The sequence below is a fragment of the Poromitra crassiceps genome (genome assembly GCF_964638095.1).
Source record: "Poromitra crassiceps genome assembly, chromosome: 1".
Classification (NCBI taxonomy): domain Eukaryota; kingdom Metazoa; phylum Chordata; class Actinopteri; order Beryciformes; family Melamphaidae; genus Poromitra; species Poromitra crassiceps.
The window spans coordinates 45,883,498-45,903,983 of NC_139623.1; the positions used below are offsets into that span (position 1 = coordinate 45,883,498).

The 20,486-nt window shown below is 44.2% G+C and overlaps 1 protein-coding gene across 1 annotated transcript in view; it reads left to right on the plus strand.

Annotated features, from left to right (window-relative positions):
* gdpd5a (glycerophosphodiester phosphodiesterase domain containing 5a) overlaps positions 1-20,486 on the plus strand; it is a gene marked incomplete at both ends in the record, with an annotated part of 74,956 nt that overhangs the window by 45,676 nt on the left and 8,794 nt on the right. Inside the window, 6 exons of the mRNA XM_083633764.1 lie at positions 2,787-2,869; positions 3,544-3,694; positions 5,729-5,950; positions 10,900-11,045; positions 15,018-15,165; positions 16,826-16,908. Coding sequence (XP_083489890.1) covers positions 2,787-2,869; positions 3,544-3,694; positions 5,729-5,950; positions 10,900-11,045; positions 15,018-15,165; positions 16,826-16,908 — 833 coding nt within the window. The remainder of the gene's footprint in view (positions 1-2,786; positions 2,870-3,543; positions 3,695-5,728; positions 5,951-10,899; positions 11,046-15,017; positions 15,166-16,825; positions 16,909-20,486) is intronic.

Consider the following 20,486-nt stretch of genomic DNA (forward strand, 5'->3'; position numbering starts at 1 on the left):
ACATAATGTAGGGTATATTTATGTGCATCATTCTACCTGCAGCAGGGGAGAGAAAACGATATCTTTCTGGACAAACTTTCACCAATATAAAATTAATCTCATCATATAGGGATAGGCTATATTTTTCTAGCTGATGCCTCTAGAACATTCTTTTCACTTTGATCTCAAGATTCAAGATTCAAGATTCAAGATTCAAGATTTTTATTGTCACTCCATGGTACAAGTACCACGTGTGAAATTCTTGTGCAGTGGACTCCGTTTACGACATAGTACAAATAGGCAACAGCAATAAGTAATAGGCAATAAGAAATAGGCATCAATAAGCAATAAGACAGCAATAAGGCAATAAGAAATAGGCATCTTATAAGCAATAAGACAAGTCGGTGGCTTATACGACAGTGGCATATTCATTGCACATAGGTGCACATGTCATGTGCATACGTTAGACGTGTTCAGACATTCCAAATTCGACATTTTATACATACATGTGCAAATAGCATGTACCTTATTAAACATACACTTAAATTTACAATTAAACGTTAGGCACCTTATTAAACATACACTTAAATTTACAATTAAACGTTAGGCATCCGTAATAGTAGCAGCTGCAGTACGGTACTGCGGTACGACTACTGCACTATTTGTGCATATTTAGGAGTCTCGTGGCCTGCGGGAAGAAACTGTTCCTCAAGCGATTTGTGCGTGTTTTTGGAACCCTGTATCTCCTCCCTGAGGGTAGCCGGGAGAACAGGCTGTTGTGGGGATGGTTTGTGTCTTTGATGATCTTCAGGGACCTCCTGAGGCACCGCTGGTTATACAGTTCGTGCAGTTCTGGCAACTCGTCTCCTGTTACGTGCTGGGCCGCGCGCCTCACCCTCCGTAGCGCCCTGCGGTCCATGGTGGTACAGTTCCCGTACCAGGCGGTGAAGCAGCCAGTCAGCAGGCTTTCAATGGTGCCTCTGTAGAAGTCCCTGAGGATTTCTTTCCTTAGCCCAAACTTCTTCAGGCGCCTGAGTCCGTGTAGTCGCTGTTGGGCCTTTTTGACAACAGTGGCGGTGTGGCCGGCCCAGGTCAGGTCCTGGTGGATGTTGACTCCCAGGTACTTGAAGCTGTCCACCCTTTCCACCACTGTGCCGTTGATGGTGATTGGGGGGTGTGTGCCCCCCCCTCTCCTGTAGTCCACAATGATCTCCTTGGTCTTGGAGATGTTCAGAGAGAGGTGGTTGTCCTGGCACCATTGTTCCAGGACCCTCACCTCCTCTCTGTAGGCCGTCTCGTCGCCCCCCGAGATCAGCCCCACGACTGCTGTGTCGTCTGCAAACTTCACGATGGTGTTTGAAGATCTTGCTATAGTGTAGCATATTTACATGCTTGCAGTATTTAAACTGCAGTTAGATTGGTTTGAGAAGCATAATAATATGGAATAATAGCCTATAATGGAGACAGACAGACTGGATGAAGGGAGGGGGGGGGGGGGGGGGGGGGCAGAGCGCTTGGCTTTCGTCAGGTTTTGCGGGACCACTGGAATTGGAGCTAAAAAGGCAAGCGTGCGATTCGTTTATTGCACTTATCCAATGAGCATGACGGTGCATAATTTTACGCTTAAAAGGCGTGGTTGTAATGCTTTAGGCTGCGTGTAGCGCCAGCACGACGATATCAAGTGCGCTGGTCCACGCCCACTGATTTGCGCTGCGCCAGGCGCTCGGCCTAGAAACAGCGCCGATGCAACAATAGGGGCCTATAGTTCTTATTTGCGCTGACAAATAATACCAATAAAGATTTGGACATTTTAACCCTCCTGTATCATATGGAAGATATAACAAAGACAGACGAACTCTAGGACCTTTCTTTTTCCATGCTTTTAGATGTTTTATTACAGAAAGTACATGAAACCCATGACCAAACTAGTCATAGATTCTATCATTGTGTTACTTACTGTAATGATGGAATTATAGGGAAAATAAGGTATCCCCCTTTTTGCTGGGAACCCCCTCAAGGACCCCTGGGGGTCTTTGGACCCCACTTTGAAAACCACTACAGTAGAGGAATTAAGTTATCGCAGCAGCAAAGATAATGGGATAGATCAGAGAAGGAAAACATGTATATAAACACTAAAACAGAATAGAAACAATAGCTGACTTGTTATGTAGACTGTACAGGGTTACTAAATATAAAATATGTGCTGCACACATAAGTACAGTATGTATAAACATACTGAACTGAAGGGATGAATTTACAGCAATGTCGGCATTGTATTCACAAATAAATGAAAAGATGGGGACCGCACTCAAGGAATATCGTTTTTAATTTTCTTTTTCTTTAGCAACAAAACGTTTTCCGCCGTCCGGCCTTCATCAGTGTGCAAATGTGTGGCATTGTATTCACGGCATTGTATTCACATTAACAAGTGTGCAGGAGTCCATATAAGAGCTACTGTATACACCTTGTCAATTCCACTTTTCATTTCTCGCCCGTGTATTTTCAATTAATCAAGCTTAAATGTCTCTTTGTACTGCTAACATTTTCCCTAGATACCATATCTGTGTATGTTTTCTGAAGCACAGTGAATTATAGCCCTCTCTCTCTCTCTCACTCTCTCTCTCTCGGTCTCTGTCTCTCTCTCTCTCTCTCTCTCTCTCTCTCTCTCTGTCTCTGTCTCTGTCTCTGTCTCTGTCTCTGTCTCTCTGTCTGTCTGTCTCTCTCTCTTGCTCTCTGTCTCTCTGTCTGTCTCTCTCTCTGTCTCTCTCTCTCTCTCTCTCTTTCTCTCTCTCTCTCTCTCTGTCTAGCTGGCTCCAGAAAACACGCTGGTGTCCTTCAACCGGGCCCAGCAGCAGGGGGCGCACTCCCTGGAGGCCGACGTCTCTGTCAGGTTATGAACCACACATTAATAACACGCTCATCCTGGATCATTTGCACTTCATGAGTTGAGCGCATGTTGAAGTGACTATAGGTTGTTGGTTGGGGAAATATTTTCCGCCATTTCTCAATTAACTTTGTGTCCTTTAACTGAATTAAGTCATGCTTTTGGAAAACTGAAGCAGCTCCTTTAATGTTAGCCCCCATTCACACAGGACGCCGAAGCAACGCTCAACCTAAGCTCAACCTACGCTGAACCCACAAGTTTCATTTAGGCGTCCTTGCTAACACGCGAAGCCGTTCACACCACTCGCGCGCGTGTCCCGCTGAAGCCTCACCGAAGCCACGCTCACGCCTTGCTCAAGCGATTGTTCAGGATTCACGCCTATTTTCCAAGTGTGATTCATCAAGCCAGGCATGAAGTCAATGGGAGTTGTGGGCGGGTTCAAGGCGCGCCAAGGAAGCGCTGAGAGGAAAAGAGAAGGCTTCTTGTGTGAACAGTTAGGCGTCCGTTCAGCTTGTGCCTCCCTCAAGCTTCAGTTCTACTTACGTTCGGCATCCTGTGTGAACAAGGGCTTAGACACCCCCCCCATTTTCTTGAACCAAAAGCATTGCCTAAATCCTGGATGAAGCACAGAAATACGAGTGGTAAACCTTCTGATGGCTTTGTCTCTTCCTCCTTTGCAGTTTGGACGGCGTTCCCTTCCTGATGCGGGACCGCACATTGAGGCGGACCACGGACATCCGTAAGGTCTTCCCGGCCAGACAGTATGATGACGCCTCCTCCTTCAACTGGACCGAGCTGCGGTCTCTAAATGCAGGCCGCTGGTTTTTGGAGGTACTTGGATTGCGTTTTTTTTCCACGTCGTGTCCCGTCAGTTATGGATGAGTTATGACACCACATTCTTATTCATCAGATTCTATTACATTAAAATTGAATGATCCCTGTGGGGACATCTAGGACTATAGCAGATGGGGGGGAGGTGTCCAACACTGACAGCCACAGTAGAGCATGTTGAGGATGTGTCAACGTACTGAATGTGTGTGCTTCATGCTGTCAATATGGATGTAGCCACCCTGACCTCACAAGCTGGGTTTCCATCCAAAGGTATCGCAACTTTTAATAAAATTTTCAGAAAGTCGCCAAAAGAAAATGCGATATTTTGCACGTTTCCACCCACTACCGTTATGCGTAATATCAGGAATGGTGAAGAGGAGGGGCAATTAATTGACGTGATTAAAACATCGCCAGAAGCCAGTCAAACCCTCAAACGAGGGAAATTAACCCCGTTCTCTGAATAAATGTGAGGTAAAGAGAAAACATCCCAGCCTGATATTCAGACTGAAGTTGAGGAAATCATGATGGAAAGCTTGGTGAGTGCACTGCTGTCTGCCTCTTCTAACATTACACGTGCGTGCCGTTGTCTCGCTATGAAAAACATCACATATTAATTTAACGGTTCTTGATTATAGAGGTACGTAAAATGTATTACCAGATGCCACTCTTCAATTCGGCATATATATACAGATGCTTTCCAAAAAATTTGAATATCATGGAAATACCATGGATGACCGTGGGCTTCAGCGGATTGTCAAGCAAAGACAATTCCAAAATTTGGCGGAGATTCAGAGGGAGTGGACTGAGGCTGGAGTCAGTCATAACTGAGAAGTAACTGCTGATTTTCTTCACACTATTCTAATTACTTGAAATTCTGTTTTGGGGGTTTTCTGGAGCTGTAGGCCAAAATTATGAAAAATGAAACAAATAAAGGCTAGAAATATTTCACTGTGTGTAATGAATCTATAACATTTTTCTATAATCTATAATCACTTTTTGAAAGGAATTATGGAAAAAACAAACTTTTCCATGATATTCAAATTTTTTGGAGAGGTTTACTGTAAGTGAATAAAATGTCAATTCTGGATGTGAGTCGTCTGAAATCCTGCTGTCTTCCTCCGTTAAAACTGCATGTTTTTGAATGGAGTTTGGTTACAGATTCGCTAAAGCTGTTTTCACTGCATTCACTTCCTTTTATCGATACACCCTTTTCCGCCTCTGTCAAGCATGAAAGTTCTGGTGTTTCCACTCAGGATTTTAATTTGAAATTTCGCATAAAACAGGTGGATGGAAACCCAACTACACATTGGTTTGAAGACTCCTGATTGTAGAGTCCTGTCCCTTGATTTTGGCTTTTTTCATATAACCAGATGGTCCATGATTGGCGAGCTGCACGATCACTGGACAGGCGACCTGTCAATCACACCCCAACACAATGTCTGCTTTATCATCTATTTACTCTAAATGGGACCGTAATTTACAAAATGAACATCAAGCTGTATTGAAGAAGACTTGGAATTAGCGATTGAGACCATAAACTCATTAGGTTTAAGTGTTTGCTGAGGTCATAAATCAAGTGAGAAGTAGGATCATTCTCCCATTGACCAATATACAATCTGACTTATCTTTGCAGCCATAGACTGTTTACGGGTGACTTATATACATATACTGTATATAAAAAAGAATCACCCCCGTAGTTGTCATGAACTGTGAAATTAGCTAGAGACCAAGACTGTTTTTGTATCAGGCTGTAAACACGTTTATTTCTGCTGTAGGTTCGGGTATTTTAACAGGGAGTATCTGGCCAATAACATGAGTGTGAACGAGCCCTGGCTCGACCCCATCCTGTGGTGTTGCAGGGTGCCTGGTCTGTGCGGATGGACTCGCTTTTGCAGCCACCCTCAAGTGGCCATTCGAGGAACTGCAATTTTCGGCACTTCCAAGTTGCCTTTATTTTTCCGCTACAGAGGTTGCCGCTTGTGTTCTAAAGAAGGCACAGAGCCATTTAATCTCTGCCCCTCTGCCTGCCTCTAGAGCGACCCCTACTGGACGGTCCACACCTTGACGGCGAGGGATCGCAACAAGATAGGGAACCAGACGGTTTGCAGCCTGGTGGAGATGCTGCGTCTGGCGGCCAAGGCCAACCGCTCCGCACTGCTCAACATCCGCAGGCCTCCGCCAGAGCACCCGCGCTCCCGCGCCTGGTTCATGGACGCCCTGTGGGCCGTGCAGAAAGCAGGAATCTCCCAGAAGAGGGTGAGGACTGTAGGTCCCTCCAAATCAATCCTTTGATGACTTAAAGGTGCTGCATACATAGCAATCATTACCATATTGATTTATTAGTATAATTATTGTAAACAAACAAGACTTTTTGCAAGATGATTGGCAGCCTCTACACTGCATTTTATATTGTGTGAGACTGGTTTGGATTTGGAGGGAAATCTGCTGGATTGCTTTACGGCACAAAACAGGGGGAGTTCTTCCAGTGTGAACGGCGCTAAAGCTTTCAGTTTCTGGCAATGGCAGATGGTGGAAGAAGGGAAAGGGCAATGGAAAAAATGACATCAAAACATGCTTATGCGCTTCAGTAATCCAAAAGAGAAAACAAATGCATGTAGAGCCAGATTTATGGGAAGTATAGTCTTTATTAGTATTTTCAGAAACACGAGGGATTGCACAAGGCCAGATTGTTTTCAAGTTGATTTTTCCATCAATAAAGTAGTTTTTAGTTTTTTTCCATAATTCCTTTCAAAAAGTGAAACTTTGGTAGATTATAGATTCATGACACACAGAGTGAAATATTTCTAGCCGTTATTTGTTTCATTTTTCATAATTTTGGCCTACAGCTCCAGAAAACCCCCAAAACAGTATTTCAAGAAATTAGAATAGTGTGAAGAAAATCAGCAGTTACTTCTCAGTTATTTCAGAGAATGAACGTGTCACACTCTAATCATCTAATTAACTCAAAGCACCTGCAAAGTTTTCCTATGTCGTTAAATTGTATCTCAGTTACTCAGTTCTTTTCTATGATATTACATTTTTTTGGAAAGTATCTGTGATATATACAGTATATATATATATTAGGGCATTCACAGACTAGTCGACTAGTAAAACCACTAGTCGACACTGTGCTTAGTAGTCGACTAGTCGTTTTAGCAAAAAAAAATAAAAAAATAATAATAATCTTTAAGAAAGAACATGAGGTATTTACACGACATACATGGACTATCATATCCCATATCCCATATCCCCCACAAAGAACATCAAAACACAACAAAACAAAACAAGAAAACTGCATAAAATACACAATAATCCAAGAACAAACAAGACTATTGGACAAACAACCAAACCAAAACAATGCATTCAAAGTAAATACATAGATCTTGCCCTGTTGGCAGCTAGGAAATGCATAGCTTTAAATTGGAAAGCATCCAATCCCCCAGCTGTAGTTCACTGGTGGAATGAACTCTCAAGTTACCATACGTTGGATAACATTTACTACAAGAGCAAAGGCAGATTCTTAGACATCCCCAAAATATGGCAACCACATACAGAGTTTGACTTTAAGAACTTTTTACCCCAGTGTCATTAGGCTTATCAGGATAGGAGCTGAATGCATTGTTTTTGCTTGGTTGTTTGTCCAATAGTCTTGTTTGTTCTTGGATTATTGTGTATCTTATGCAGTTTTCTTGTTTTGTTTTGTTGTGTTTTGATGTTCTTTGTGGGGGATATGGGATATGATAGTCCATGTATGTCGTGTAAATACCTCATGTTCTTTCTTAAAGATTAAAAAAAAAAAAAAAAAAAAAAAAAAAATTAAATTAAATATTAAATAAATAAATAAAAACGGTTAGTCGACTAGTCGACTACCTTTAGGGACGACTAGTCGACTAGCAAAATTCACTAGTCGTGAATGCCCTAATATATATTAGGGCTGTCAGCGTTAACGCGTTAATCGCGATGCGATTAAGGGCCGATTAAGGGCGTTTTTTTTTTATCGCGTTAATCGCATGCCGCTATTTTGTCCCTTCATCGCACCCGTACTTGTAGTCAAGCCGGTCCCTGCCTTTTCTGTCTCCTGCCTGTGCAGGCATGGAAGAGAAAGACAGCAATATGCTTCTAAATGGCTCATTTTACTTAAAAAAAAACTCCCAAATGGCACAGTGGACAAGTCAAGAGTAGTTTGCACCTTGTGTAAAACGGAATTAAAATATCACCGAAGTACATCGAGTTTGAGCTATCACCTAAAAGCTAAGTATACCGGAGCAGCTAGCAGCCAGCTAGCTAGCGAGAGACTCATCACTCATTCTTCCTTCAGAGTCTCGGATGCACGGGTCCTCTAACCACTGGGAGGTCGGTTCCAATGACTTTGCGCGATATACACGTTAGCAATATACACGTTAGCAATATACACAGTTTCCAATACCGAGCCATTATTCACATGGAAGTGCCAAAGTTTTTAGCTCAGACACAGCCTTCTTCGGCTGTGTCATTCTGGGTTTCGACTGCTCCACAGTGCCGCCGCCGTAAGTATCGGTTCTGGAGCGTGTACTGCACTGTTTACAATTGTGCATTTATTTTCTATTCGAGATATATTTTGTAGACATTGTTACCTCCTGTCTACATTGCACTTCTATTGAATTGAAAATAAATCTAAAATTCAAGATCACAAAGTACATTTATTTGCATTCATTTGATTCCCAATCACGACACACTGGTAAGAATTATTAATATCTAATTAAAAATGCTTTGAAATGCAAAATAATGGCATTTTAAAGATGCGATACAAAGATGCGATTAATTGCGATTAACTATAGTTAATCTATCTAACTATAGTTAATCGCAAGATTAATCGTGATTAAGAAAATTAATCATTTGACGGCCCTACTATATATATATATATATATATATATATATATATATATATATACTGTATGTATATGTATATATATATATACTAGGCATCTCAGGCGCTGAGAACAGGTGTAATGGAGAGGTCAAAGCAAGACAACAAGGAATGCTTTTGCATGTGGTGGCCACAGACAGTTGCCCTCTCCTTATCCTTCCTGACCCCCTCCCCCTCACCACCACCACCACCAGCAGCATGAGGCAGCACAGCACCCGCAGCCCAACCAGGCGGGACAGCACCCGCAGCCCAACCAGGTGGCACAGTACCCGCAGCCCAACCAGTCGGCACAGCACCCGCAGCCCAACCAGGCAGCACAGCACCCGCAGCCCAACCAGGCAGCACAGCACCCGCAGTCCAACCAGGCGGCACAGCACCCGCAGCCCAACCAGGCGGCACAGCACCCGCAGCCCAACCAGGCAGCACAGCACCCGCAGCCCAACCAGTCGGCACAGCACCCGCAGCCCAACCAGGCAGCACAGCACCCGCAGCCCAACCAGGCAGCACAGCACCCGCAGTCCAACCAGGCGGCACAGCACCCGCAGCCCAACCAGGCAGCACAGCACCCGCAGCCCAACCAGGCGGCACAGCACCCGCGGCCCAACCAGGCAGCACAGCACCCGCAGCCCAACCAGGCGGCACAGCACCCGCGGCCCAACCAGGCAGCACAGCACCTGCGGCCCAACCAGGCAGCACAGCACCCGCAGCCCAACCAGGCAGCACAGCACCCACAGCCCAACCAGGCGGCACAGCACCCGCAGCCCAACCAGGCGGCACAGCACCCGCAGCCCAACCAGGCAGCACAGCACCCGCAGCCCAACCAGGCGGCACAGCACCCGCAGCCCAACCAGGCGGCACAGCACCCGCAGCCCAACCAGGCAGCACAGCACCCGCAGCCCAACCAGGCGGCACAGCACCCGCGGCCCAACCAGGCAGCACAGCACCCGCGGCCCAACCAGGCAGCACAGCACCCGCAGCCCAACCAGGCAGCACAGCACCCACAGCCCAACCAGGCGGCACAGCACCCGCAGCCCAACCAGGCGGCACAGCACCCGCAGCCCAACCAGGCGGCACAGCACCCGCAGCCCAACCAGGCAGCACAGCACCCGCAGCCCAACCAGGCGGCACATCCACATGCGCCGCCGCAAAAAGCTTCACCGCGCCCCTCAGCACAGTCCCCAAGAGCACGGAGGAGACACAAGGAGGCCGAAATAATGTAGCTTACTACTTTGAATAACAATCAATGTAGAAAAAGTAGGGGTCGACTTGTGGTAGTTACGTGGTTACGTTGACACGTCGACTAGTCTATGCAACCAGCCCCTAACGGTTCATTCACACAGACAACCTACGCCTTGCCTTGCCTCAACCCACGCCTACGCCGAGCTGGGCGTGAACCTGTTACACGCTTTTGCGATCACACCGCACGCCTTTTGCACGCCGAACCTGGAGCCGAGTCACAAGCGCCTCTCCTCTCTCCCGACTGTATTTTTTCACGTGTTGTCCAGAATTGTCATGGGTAGCCTCTAGGTAAAATAAATCGGATATATTTAATGTTCTATTGATGCTGGATATGTATAACCAGGTCTGACTATAATCGGACATTTTAGAGAGGTGATCTTGCAAGAATAGGCTATGTGCTGGCAGCCTGGCACAACAACATTGTCCATCTTGCTTCTTCGGTCGCTATTCTCTCTCATGAAGATTTGTTTGCCGACGGGGAGAAAGCCCCACGTGATAGCCACCCGTCAATCTCTCTGTCTCTCTGCTCAACATGTTGTAGTAACTCCATTTTATTTTGAAATTCAGTTGACTTTGCAATTTCCGACGGATATTGTGCGTTTTTCTTTCATGGCTTGACAGAAGAAGCCTGCCTGCACGCGCCTTGTCGGCTTCAAAATAGAACTCACGCCTATTCGATAAAATCGGCAAGGCACAGGCAAGGCGTGGGTACACGCAGGGTTCACGCTCAGGCGGCCGGTGTACACAGCCTCGTTGACTAAAACGGACGCCTATTAAAAAGCGTGGGTAAAGGCAAGGCATAGGCAAGGCTTGGGTCGTCGGTGTGAAACCAGCCTAAGAAACACTACCACTGACATAAGATAGAGGCTACCAATCATCTTGACCACAGGCTTACTTGCATTCGACTAAGGTTTTCCAGTTGTGTTACATGTGGCACCTTTGAACCATAAAACCATTGTGTCTTCTCACAAATGTCCTCTTCAGTTTGATCAGTGGCTTTCTGTGCTGATAAAGCAGTGTAAAGCAGTGGTTTAAAGCAGCGCACCTGTCATCCTCCTAGGTGACGTTGACCCCCGGCACGGACAGGGGGAGGGTGCGAGGCCTTCAGCAGACCACGCATGAGAAGCTGTCAGTGGAGGATATGAGACAGCGGGGCATCTCCAGCCTGACCCTCCACTACAGCCAGGCCAGCCACAAAGACATACAGTAAGACCCAGCACTCGCCAAGGCACTCTTCAAGCAAAACGTTTGAATAGCCTTTATTGTATGGCTAGTTCAAATGGACAGTTGAATATACCTACTTGACCGATTTATCAGGGAGTGTAACACCATTCAATTCAGCTTTATTGAAAATTCCCACTTATTCAAGTGCACGATAAAAAAATTAAACTTTTTCTTGGGGTCAAAGTCCAATGCAATATTAACAGGAATAAAAGTGACTGTTAGATGAATTCTAGTTTTGAAGTCAAGCTGTCAAGTCAAGCATCATGCTGGGTGATGTCAGGTAGTACTATCAAATTTCTAACATTAACTTTAACCAATAATATCATAACATGACAGCTGTCAATCAATCTTCAGGGCTAGGAGAAAATTCTGAGCAGGCAACTTTGCTGCCCACTAGGGCTGGGTCAGTTTGAAAATTTTAAAACCGGTTCGATATTGCCGTCTAAACCGGATCGAACTGGTATACCGATTTTTTTTTGTACCGTAATTAAAAAAAAAATTTTTTTTTTTTTTTTTTTAAGCAGGGCTCCCGAGTGTGGCCCATAACTATCTGTAGTGCAACTTCAGTCCACCTGATAGCGATAATACACCTCTAAGCTGGTATTGTCAACCAGCAATGATACTGAATAAAAAGAAGCAGGACACCTGTGTAACAAACACACCCTGTATTTATTTCTCATAACTATTCAGCTCAACTTTTCTTCTAAACATCAAAATAATAAATGAAATAAGACTTCTGCCTATAGTGCAACTTGAGAAAAGGCTAATAAAAACACAAGCAGTGCAATCAGAATGGATTGGCTTACAGCTGAGCTGCCTTATAAACTTCAAAACTCACAAATTCACACAATATAGGGCCTAGGCATGGGTCGGTTTGAACATTTTGAAACCGGTTCGATATTCCCCAAAAAAACGTATCAAAGCGGCTGCAGTTGGTGGCGATAATGCACCTCTAACCTGGTATGCTGCCAACCAGCACGAACACTGAATACAAATAAGCAGAACCTTTTAACTGTAACAACACACTGTTTTTATTTCTCATAACTATTCAGCTTAACTTTTCTTCAAACATCAACATAATAAACAAAATAAGACTTTTGCCTACTAGTGCAACTTGAGAAGAGGCTAATATGAACAATAGTGCAATCAGAATGGACTGGCAAAAAAAAAAAAAAAAATGTTTTTTCGGTTCGCACGTGATCAAACCGGTTTGGGCTCGTACACCGAACCGAACCGGTAAAACCGGAAATCGACCCATGCCTACTGCCCACATGGCCAGACCTTTCTACACCATAAATGTTAATATACTTGGCCAGGCAATAAGTATGTAATATACAAAATAAAACGAACGGTAATGTCTTCATTTAATGCAAAAGGACATGTAACTGGCTCATTAACTCGCCTTCCAGGAATATCGTTATTTACCGCGGCTCGGATGCTTCAAGGCGGGCAGCCAGCACTCTCCCTCGGCTTGGAAACGGCTATCCGCACAGAGGCAGCCAGCCACCCAGTCCTCTGCTCCGAGGCACGCACAGTGAGCCAGCCAGCGAGTACACACTCCGCAGGGCTGTATTCACATTATATTGTGTTTGTACATGGAATGTTGAAACTCGACCGGTTGGTTTCAGATTTATCTGGTAAAATACATTATTTTATTTTTATTTATTTTATTTTATTCGTTTATTTGACAGGGAGAATGCATATCAGAAAAACATGCCAGAATTAACCAAAAAAGCTAGTTTTCATCTGTAGTCCCTGCATCACAGATACAAGAAATACAAAGGTACATGTCACATACACAGAATAAATAGAATCATCTGAAATATTGCATACATGTCACACACACACACACACACACACAAAAACAGGCAGTCATCGGAATTAGTGGCTACATAATTGATTGCTAATGAGCCAAGTTTTCAAATGGGTGGAGAATGACCTGTAGGAGGAGCAGTTACGGATGTATTGTGGTAATGAATTCCAATCATGGGATGCCTTAACTGAGAAAGTTTACTGGCTGAAAGTGCTACGTCTGAAAGGGATTGTGCAGTCTCCTCGTTTGGTGGCTCTGGTGGTTTTTTAAGGTGAGGAGTGCGGACTGACTGCTCTCTCTCTCGCATTGCTCCGACCGAGGCACAGATCACTCGCCTGCTTATGTTCACTCAAGTCCGCGTTATTGTGGATCCCACTCGAAATGGGGGCACAACAGTCTGCATGGGCGCCTCCCGGCACTTGAATGCTGCGTAGGGTGTGTTCTGCCCTCAAGGCCAGTGCGATCCATAATAACTCGTCAACTCCAGTCCCTAATCCCAGACACGGCCACTTTCCAACGGTCTAATCAAGCTCCTCCACACGCTATGTCCCGCCTTTCTACCCTGTTTCAGTCAGAATGCGTCAGCTCGACTTTAAGGTAACGCAAAACTGAAAAAGACAAAAAAAGAGCAGCACTGTAACTCTAGCATATGCTTGACAGAGCAGCACTGTAACTCTAGCATATGATTTACAGAGCAGCACTGTAACTCTAGCATATGCTTGACAGAGCAGCACTGTAACTCTAGCATATTATTTACAGAGCAGCACTGTAACTCTAACATATGATTTACAGAGCAGCACTGTAACTCTATCATATAATTTACAGAGCAGCACTGTACCTCTAGCATATGATTTACAGAGCAGCACTGTACCTCTAGCATATCATTTACAGAGCAGCACTGTACCTCTAGCATATGATTTACAGAGCAGCACTGTAACTCTATCATATAATTTACAGAGCAGCACTGTAACTATATCATATAAATTACAGAGCAGCACTGTAACTCTAGCATATGATTTACAGAGCAGCACTGTAACTCTATCATATAATTTACAGAGCAGCACTGTAACTATCATATAATTTACAGAGCAGCACTGCAACTCTAGCATATGATTTACAGAGCAGCACTGTAACTCTATCATATAATTTACAGAGCAGCACTAACTCTAGCATATGATTTACAGAGCAGCACTGTAACTCTATCATATAATTTACAGAGCAGCACTGTAACTCTAGCATATAATTTACAGAGCAGCACTGTAACTCTAGCATATGATTTACAGAGCAGCACTGTAACTATCATGTAATTTGCAGAGCAGCACTGTAACTATCATATAAATTACAGAGCAGCACTGTAACTCTATCATATAATTTTTCATATAATTTTTTAAATACAGGGGGAGTCTCACTGAGAGCAATGCTCTCTTTTTCAGGAGTGCCCTGTTCACATTCACGCACACATTCATACCTGGAAGCTGACCAGTACAACCACAGTCTGATCTGTTGGCCACTGAGCAGCTCCACTGGAGCGGTTGGGGTTAAGGGCCTTGCTCAAGGGCACCTCAGTGGTGGTAATGAGGGAGGGGCAAGCGCTGCCTTTTCACTTTCCCCACCCATATTTATTTACAGAGCACCACTGTACCTCTAGCATATGATTTACAGAGCAGCACTGTAACTCTAGCATATGATTTACAGAGCAGCACTGTACCTCTAGCATATGATTTACAGAGCAGCACTGTACCTCTAGCATATGATTTACAGAGCAGCACTGTAACTCTAGCATATGATTTACAGAGCAGCACTGTAACTCAAGCATATGATTTACAGAGCAGCACTGTAACTCTAGCATCATTTACAGTCAGACATACATTTTACATTTGAGGCAATTTGCTGACGCTATCATCCAGAGAGACTTATGGCGAGTGCCACAGAAAAATAAACTCTCTCATCGAAAATGACAAGGAACCAAAAATAAGGATTGCAAAGTAGTTCAGTCACTCAGCACCTTTCCAGTGTCCCTGCAACCACAGAGCGATCACACAAGAGCAACGTGAAGGGAAAATAGAGTGAGGAGAGGATTATGATTTGTATTTATTAATGTATTTATTTAGGATGTCGACATGTATTCCTCCTCTCCCTAGGGAGTATCTGGCCAATAACGTGAGTGTGACAGTCTACCCGGTGAACGAGCCCTGGCTCTACTCCATCCTGTGGTGTAGCGGGGTGCCTTCTGTGTCCTCCGATGCCCCCCAAGTCCTCCGAAAGGTGCCTTACCCCATCTGGCTCATGGTAAACAGATCTTCTCTCTCACTCTCTCTCCTCCGGCACCACACACATGCACACACACACACGCACGCACGCACGCACGCACATACAAGCACACGCACACACACACACACACACACACACACACACACACACACACACACACACACACACGTTTGTACAGCTATAGACCATATTCACAGCACGGCCATCTTGAAATGATGTCACCCGCTGTTTGGGAACACAATGAAACTCTCATCCAAACCCCTGTCTGAACATGGGAGCAGTAGACCAAAAGTTTGAGTTCTGTCACACCAATTTCGTTTGATCACATTGATAAATGGGCAGATGAATGTGTGTACAGGATTAAAAAGGGCTACAGCAACTGGATTGAGTCTTATATCCACGATATTCAAGGAAGCGCAGCCGATGGTCTAAATTGTAAACTGCAGTAGGTTACACCCTCGCACCGAACAGATACATCTGGCGCTGTGGAGCAGTTGAACCCGAAATGACACAGTCGAAGAAGGCTGTGTTTGAGCTGTCACCACTGTCATGCTAACCTATAGTTAGCGAAGGTGCTAACACTAGCGTCAATGTTAGCGCTACTAAAGTTGTCAGAGGTGTCACCTCCGACACAATATTGTTATCCAAGATGCCATGGTATTCCTAAATATTGCGTAGTTTCACATGTATTCACATGCCAGTGCCTAAGTTTAAGCTCAAACACAGCCTTCTTCGGCTGTGTCATTTTGGGTTCAACTGCTCCACAGCGCCAGATGTATCGGTTTGGTACTCAGTGGTGCAAGAAAATTGTTGATCCAATCAGAGAAAAGTTGACATTTTCTGAGAAACGGAAGGTCCAATCGCGATGCCTTTAAAGGACTATGTATTTTTTCACTCTCCCCGAGTCTCTACGAGTTACGGTTGCGGAGATACGTCCGCCCTGCCTGCAGGACTACAGGAGAGAGATAGAGGACAGCGGGGGGTTGGGGGTTTCAAGTCACTGACCAAACACTTTATTTCAGTGATTGCTGTCAGAATATAGAGCCATTTAACACTTATTTGAACACAAAAACATCGCTGAATGCAGCTTTAACATCACACCTAAATGCCTAAGCCTTACCCTAACCCTAACCTAAACCCAATTATAAGCTAAACCTTAAAACCAAGTCTTAACCTTTCAAACAGCCCTTTGAAGGTGTGTGAGAAAGTGAGGACCGGCCAAAATGTCCTCACTTTCCTAAAATGTCCTCACTTCCCAGGTATAAAACTTGAATTGGTCCTCACAAAGATAGCTGTACAAGCACACACACACACACACACACACACACACACACACACACACACACACACAAGACAAGACAAGACAAGGTCAGCACACGGCGAGACGAGAGGACAGCAGGAGAGAGGACAGAGACTGACGAGGGCCCAGCAAGACCGGAGGGCGAGGAGAGCGTGGAGAAATATGAGGGAGCCCAGCGGCAGACTTCAGCTCAGCGTGGGGCTGGCGAACAACAGGACCCTGGGAAACAGCAGAGACAAGGGCACTCATGTGAACTAGAAAGCAGCTGTCTAGCAGGTGCCCATGTTGGGTTGAGGAGACATGGCTGTGGTGGAGGACGGGGACCTCCGGTGGTGTCTGCTGGAAACTTGACTTGTCTCTCTCTCTCTTGTCTTGCAGAGCCAGAAATCGTACTGCTTTATCTGGATCACGTCAGATCTGCTCTCCATCGCCATAGTCTTAGGGATATTCTCTTTTCAAAAGTAAGTGGAGGTTTAGCTGTTTGGAAATATATACACACCTACTGTATACAATATATACACGCCTACTGTACACAATATATACACACCTACTGTACACAATATATGCACACCTACTGTACACAATATATACACACCTACTGTATACAATATATACAGGCCTACTGTACACAATATATACACACCTACTGTACACAATATATGCACACCTACTGTACACAATATATACACACCTACTGTATACAATATATACAGGCGTACTGTACACAATATATACACCTACTGTACACAATATATGCTGTGATGATTTGTGTGTCACCTCTGACCTTAGCTTTCCTTCCTCGGACTACTACGGCCTTAATAGGCACACTTTTCAAACCACGGGGGTGAGAGATCATGAGACCAGCGGATCTCTTCCAAAAAGATGCAAACCAATTGTCTTACTTTCGCTTAGGGAAAAGGCATATTTTAGTTTCCGGATGAATAACTGCTATGTCTTCCCTTTTAACCTCTAAGCCCTAGATCATATGGTTATCTTCCCCCCCCTTCCCGGACTCCGGGTGGGCAGTCTACTGAGATAAGTGGCGCTAGACGCCTCTTCCATTTACATGTGGAAGAACCTTGACCTAAATAGTAGAATTACCTAATATCCTGTGGAGGGGGGCTGAAGCCCCCGGACTAGTCTGGCCTTCCTTTTACCAATAGAGGGGGCTGCAAAGCTATCACACAAGAGTACCTCTTACCTTTGAGAAGTTGAAGGTCTCCTCACAGATGTTCAAAAAAAAAATAATAAAATTAAAAGTCCAGGGTGTGATATTAGGTTTTATATAAGAGTCTAGTAGTTATTACAAAGCAATTAAAATCATTGTTCAGTACATGTTGTCCAATATACATGTCATTGTTGTTTAGATCATTCTCTTGTACATTATCACCCTTTGTCTTTACAAGATTTCTTATCTGAGATGGCCAACCTGTCTAAATGGAACCTTGTGTATCTCTGATATGTATCTTGTTCCCATCTAATGTGGCTCTGGTGGTCTCCTCTCTCTCCCTTGTGGAGTCTATATCTGGTCTTTGTGCTCCAACCGTGTATTAACGGGGGATTTTCCTGCACAGGCACTCGGACAGTGCTTCTTTTACCCTAATTCCGAACTTATTAATCTAATGGCCTTCCTAACTCCTCTCTCTCCCTTGTGGAGTCTATATCTGGTCTTTGTGCTCCAACCGTGTATTAACGGGGGATTTTCCTGCACAGGCACTCGGACAGTGCTTCTTTTACCCTAATTCCGAACTTATTTCTCTAATGGCCTGCCTAACACCTCTCTCTCCCTTGTGGAGTCTATAACTGGTCTTTGTGCTCCAACCGTGTATTAACGGGGGATTTTCCTGCACAGGCACTCGGACAGTGCTTCTTTTACCCTAATTCCGAACTTATTAATCTAATGGCCTTCCTAACTCCTCTCTCTCCCTTGTGGAGTCTATAACTGGTCTTTGTGCTCCAACCGTGTATTAACGGGGGATTTTCCTGCACAGGCACTCGGACAGTGCTTCTTTTACCCTAATTCCGAACTTATTAATCTAATGGCCTTCCTAACTCCTCTCTCTCCCTTGTGGAGTCTATATCTGGTCTTTGTGCTCCAACCGTGTATTAACGGGGGATTTTCCTGCACAGGCACTCGGACAGTGCTTCTTTTACCCTAATTCCAGAACTTCTCTTAATCTAATGAGACCTGCCTACAGCATCTATGCTCTATCCCTGGTGGATTCGAGAGCGTTTGCCCTGAAATCCTCCTCCTTATATTTGTTTTTCTAGGGGGTGTGTTTTCCATGATTTTGCTGAGTCGTCATGAACTCAATCACCTCAATCCTAATTGGATGCCATTTGGTCCCACTGCACGTGACTGTCCTGGCTCTCAGCCAAGCCACCTCCTACAGTATCAGTGAATGCTCTGCCATACATTTCTCCCAGCTCTTCCTTGGAAACATTAGTTATCATAGGCTTACTATAACATTGCATTAGTAGATTGTCATTTCAACATTGCTCATGTAATATAGACCACTTCAGCATATAATTAAATCCATTATTATTATTGAGATTACATTTTTCACACTCTTCGAAGTCCATGGTCCCTTTGTCAGTACATTTCGTTTCTCAATTTTCCATGTCTCATCATGCAACTGAAAATCCTCTACTGGTTAACACACTGCATTTCATTGATATAATTCAATCCATGCTTCACGTGATATATGGTTGAACATTGCTCACACTATATATATATAGGAAAACTTAACACTCATGTTATAATGTGTTTCATGTGCTCATATAGGTACTATATGTGATTAGTTAACACGCATAACTTAACACTCATGTTATAATGTGTTTTATGTGCTCATATAGGTACTTATGTGAATTGTTAACAAGCGTGTAGAAAACCTTAGGTTAGTATTTCACTATACTCTGCTGAGATCGTTTCTTCCTCCGTCGGCCTTGTCACATCGCTGCAGCCAGATGAGCAAAAGTTCATTTCAAGTCCATCAACGATAACAATGCACACCTACTGTACACAATATATACACACCTACTGTATACAATATATACAGGCCTACTGTACACAATATATACACACCTACTGTACACAATATATACACACCTACTGTATACAATATATAAACGCCTACTGTACACAATATATGCACACCTACTGTACACAATCTATACACACCTACTGTACACAATATATACACACCTACTGTACACAATATATACACACCTACTGTACACAATATATACACACCTACTGTACACAATATATACACACCTACTGTACATAATATATACACGCCTACTGTACACAATATATACACACCTGCTGTACACAATATATGCACACCTACTGTACACAATATATACACACCTACTGTACACAATTATATACACACCTACTGTACACAATATATACACACCTACTGTACACAATATATACACGCCTACTGTACACAATATATACACACCTGCTGTACACAATATATACAGGCCTACTGTACACAATATATACACACCTGCTATAGACAATATATACACACCTACTGTACACAATATATACACACCTACTGTACACAATATATACACGCCTACTGTACACAATATATACACACCTGCTGTACACAATATATGCACACCTACTGTACACAATATATACACACCTACTGTATACAATATATACACGCCTACTGTACACAATATATGCACACCTACTGTACACAATATATACACACCTACTGTACACAATATATACACACCTACTGTACACAATATATACACACCTACTGTACACAGCATTAATGGCACCAGCCATTTCTTAGTGCAGGTGCTACAGGGCCGGTTAAATGTTGTGGAGTAGCTAGCTGTGTTTGTCTGTTTGTGTGTGTGTGTGTGTGTGTATGTGTGTGTGTGTGTGTGTGTGTGTGTGTGTGTGTGTGTGTGCGCGTGCGTGCGTGCGTGCGTGCGTGCGTGCGCACGAGTGTGTGTTTGTTAGTGTGTGTGTGCGCACGTGCGAGTGTGCGTGCGTGTGTACGAGCGT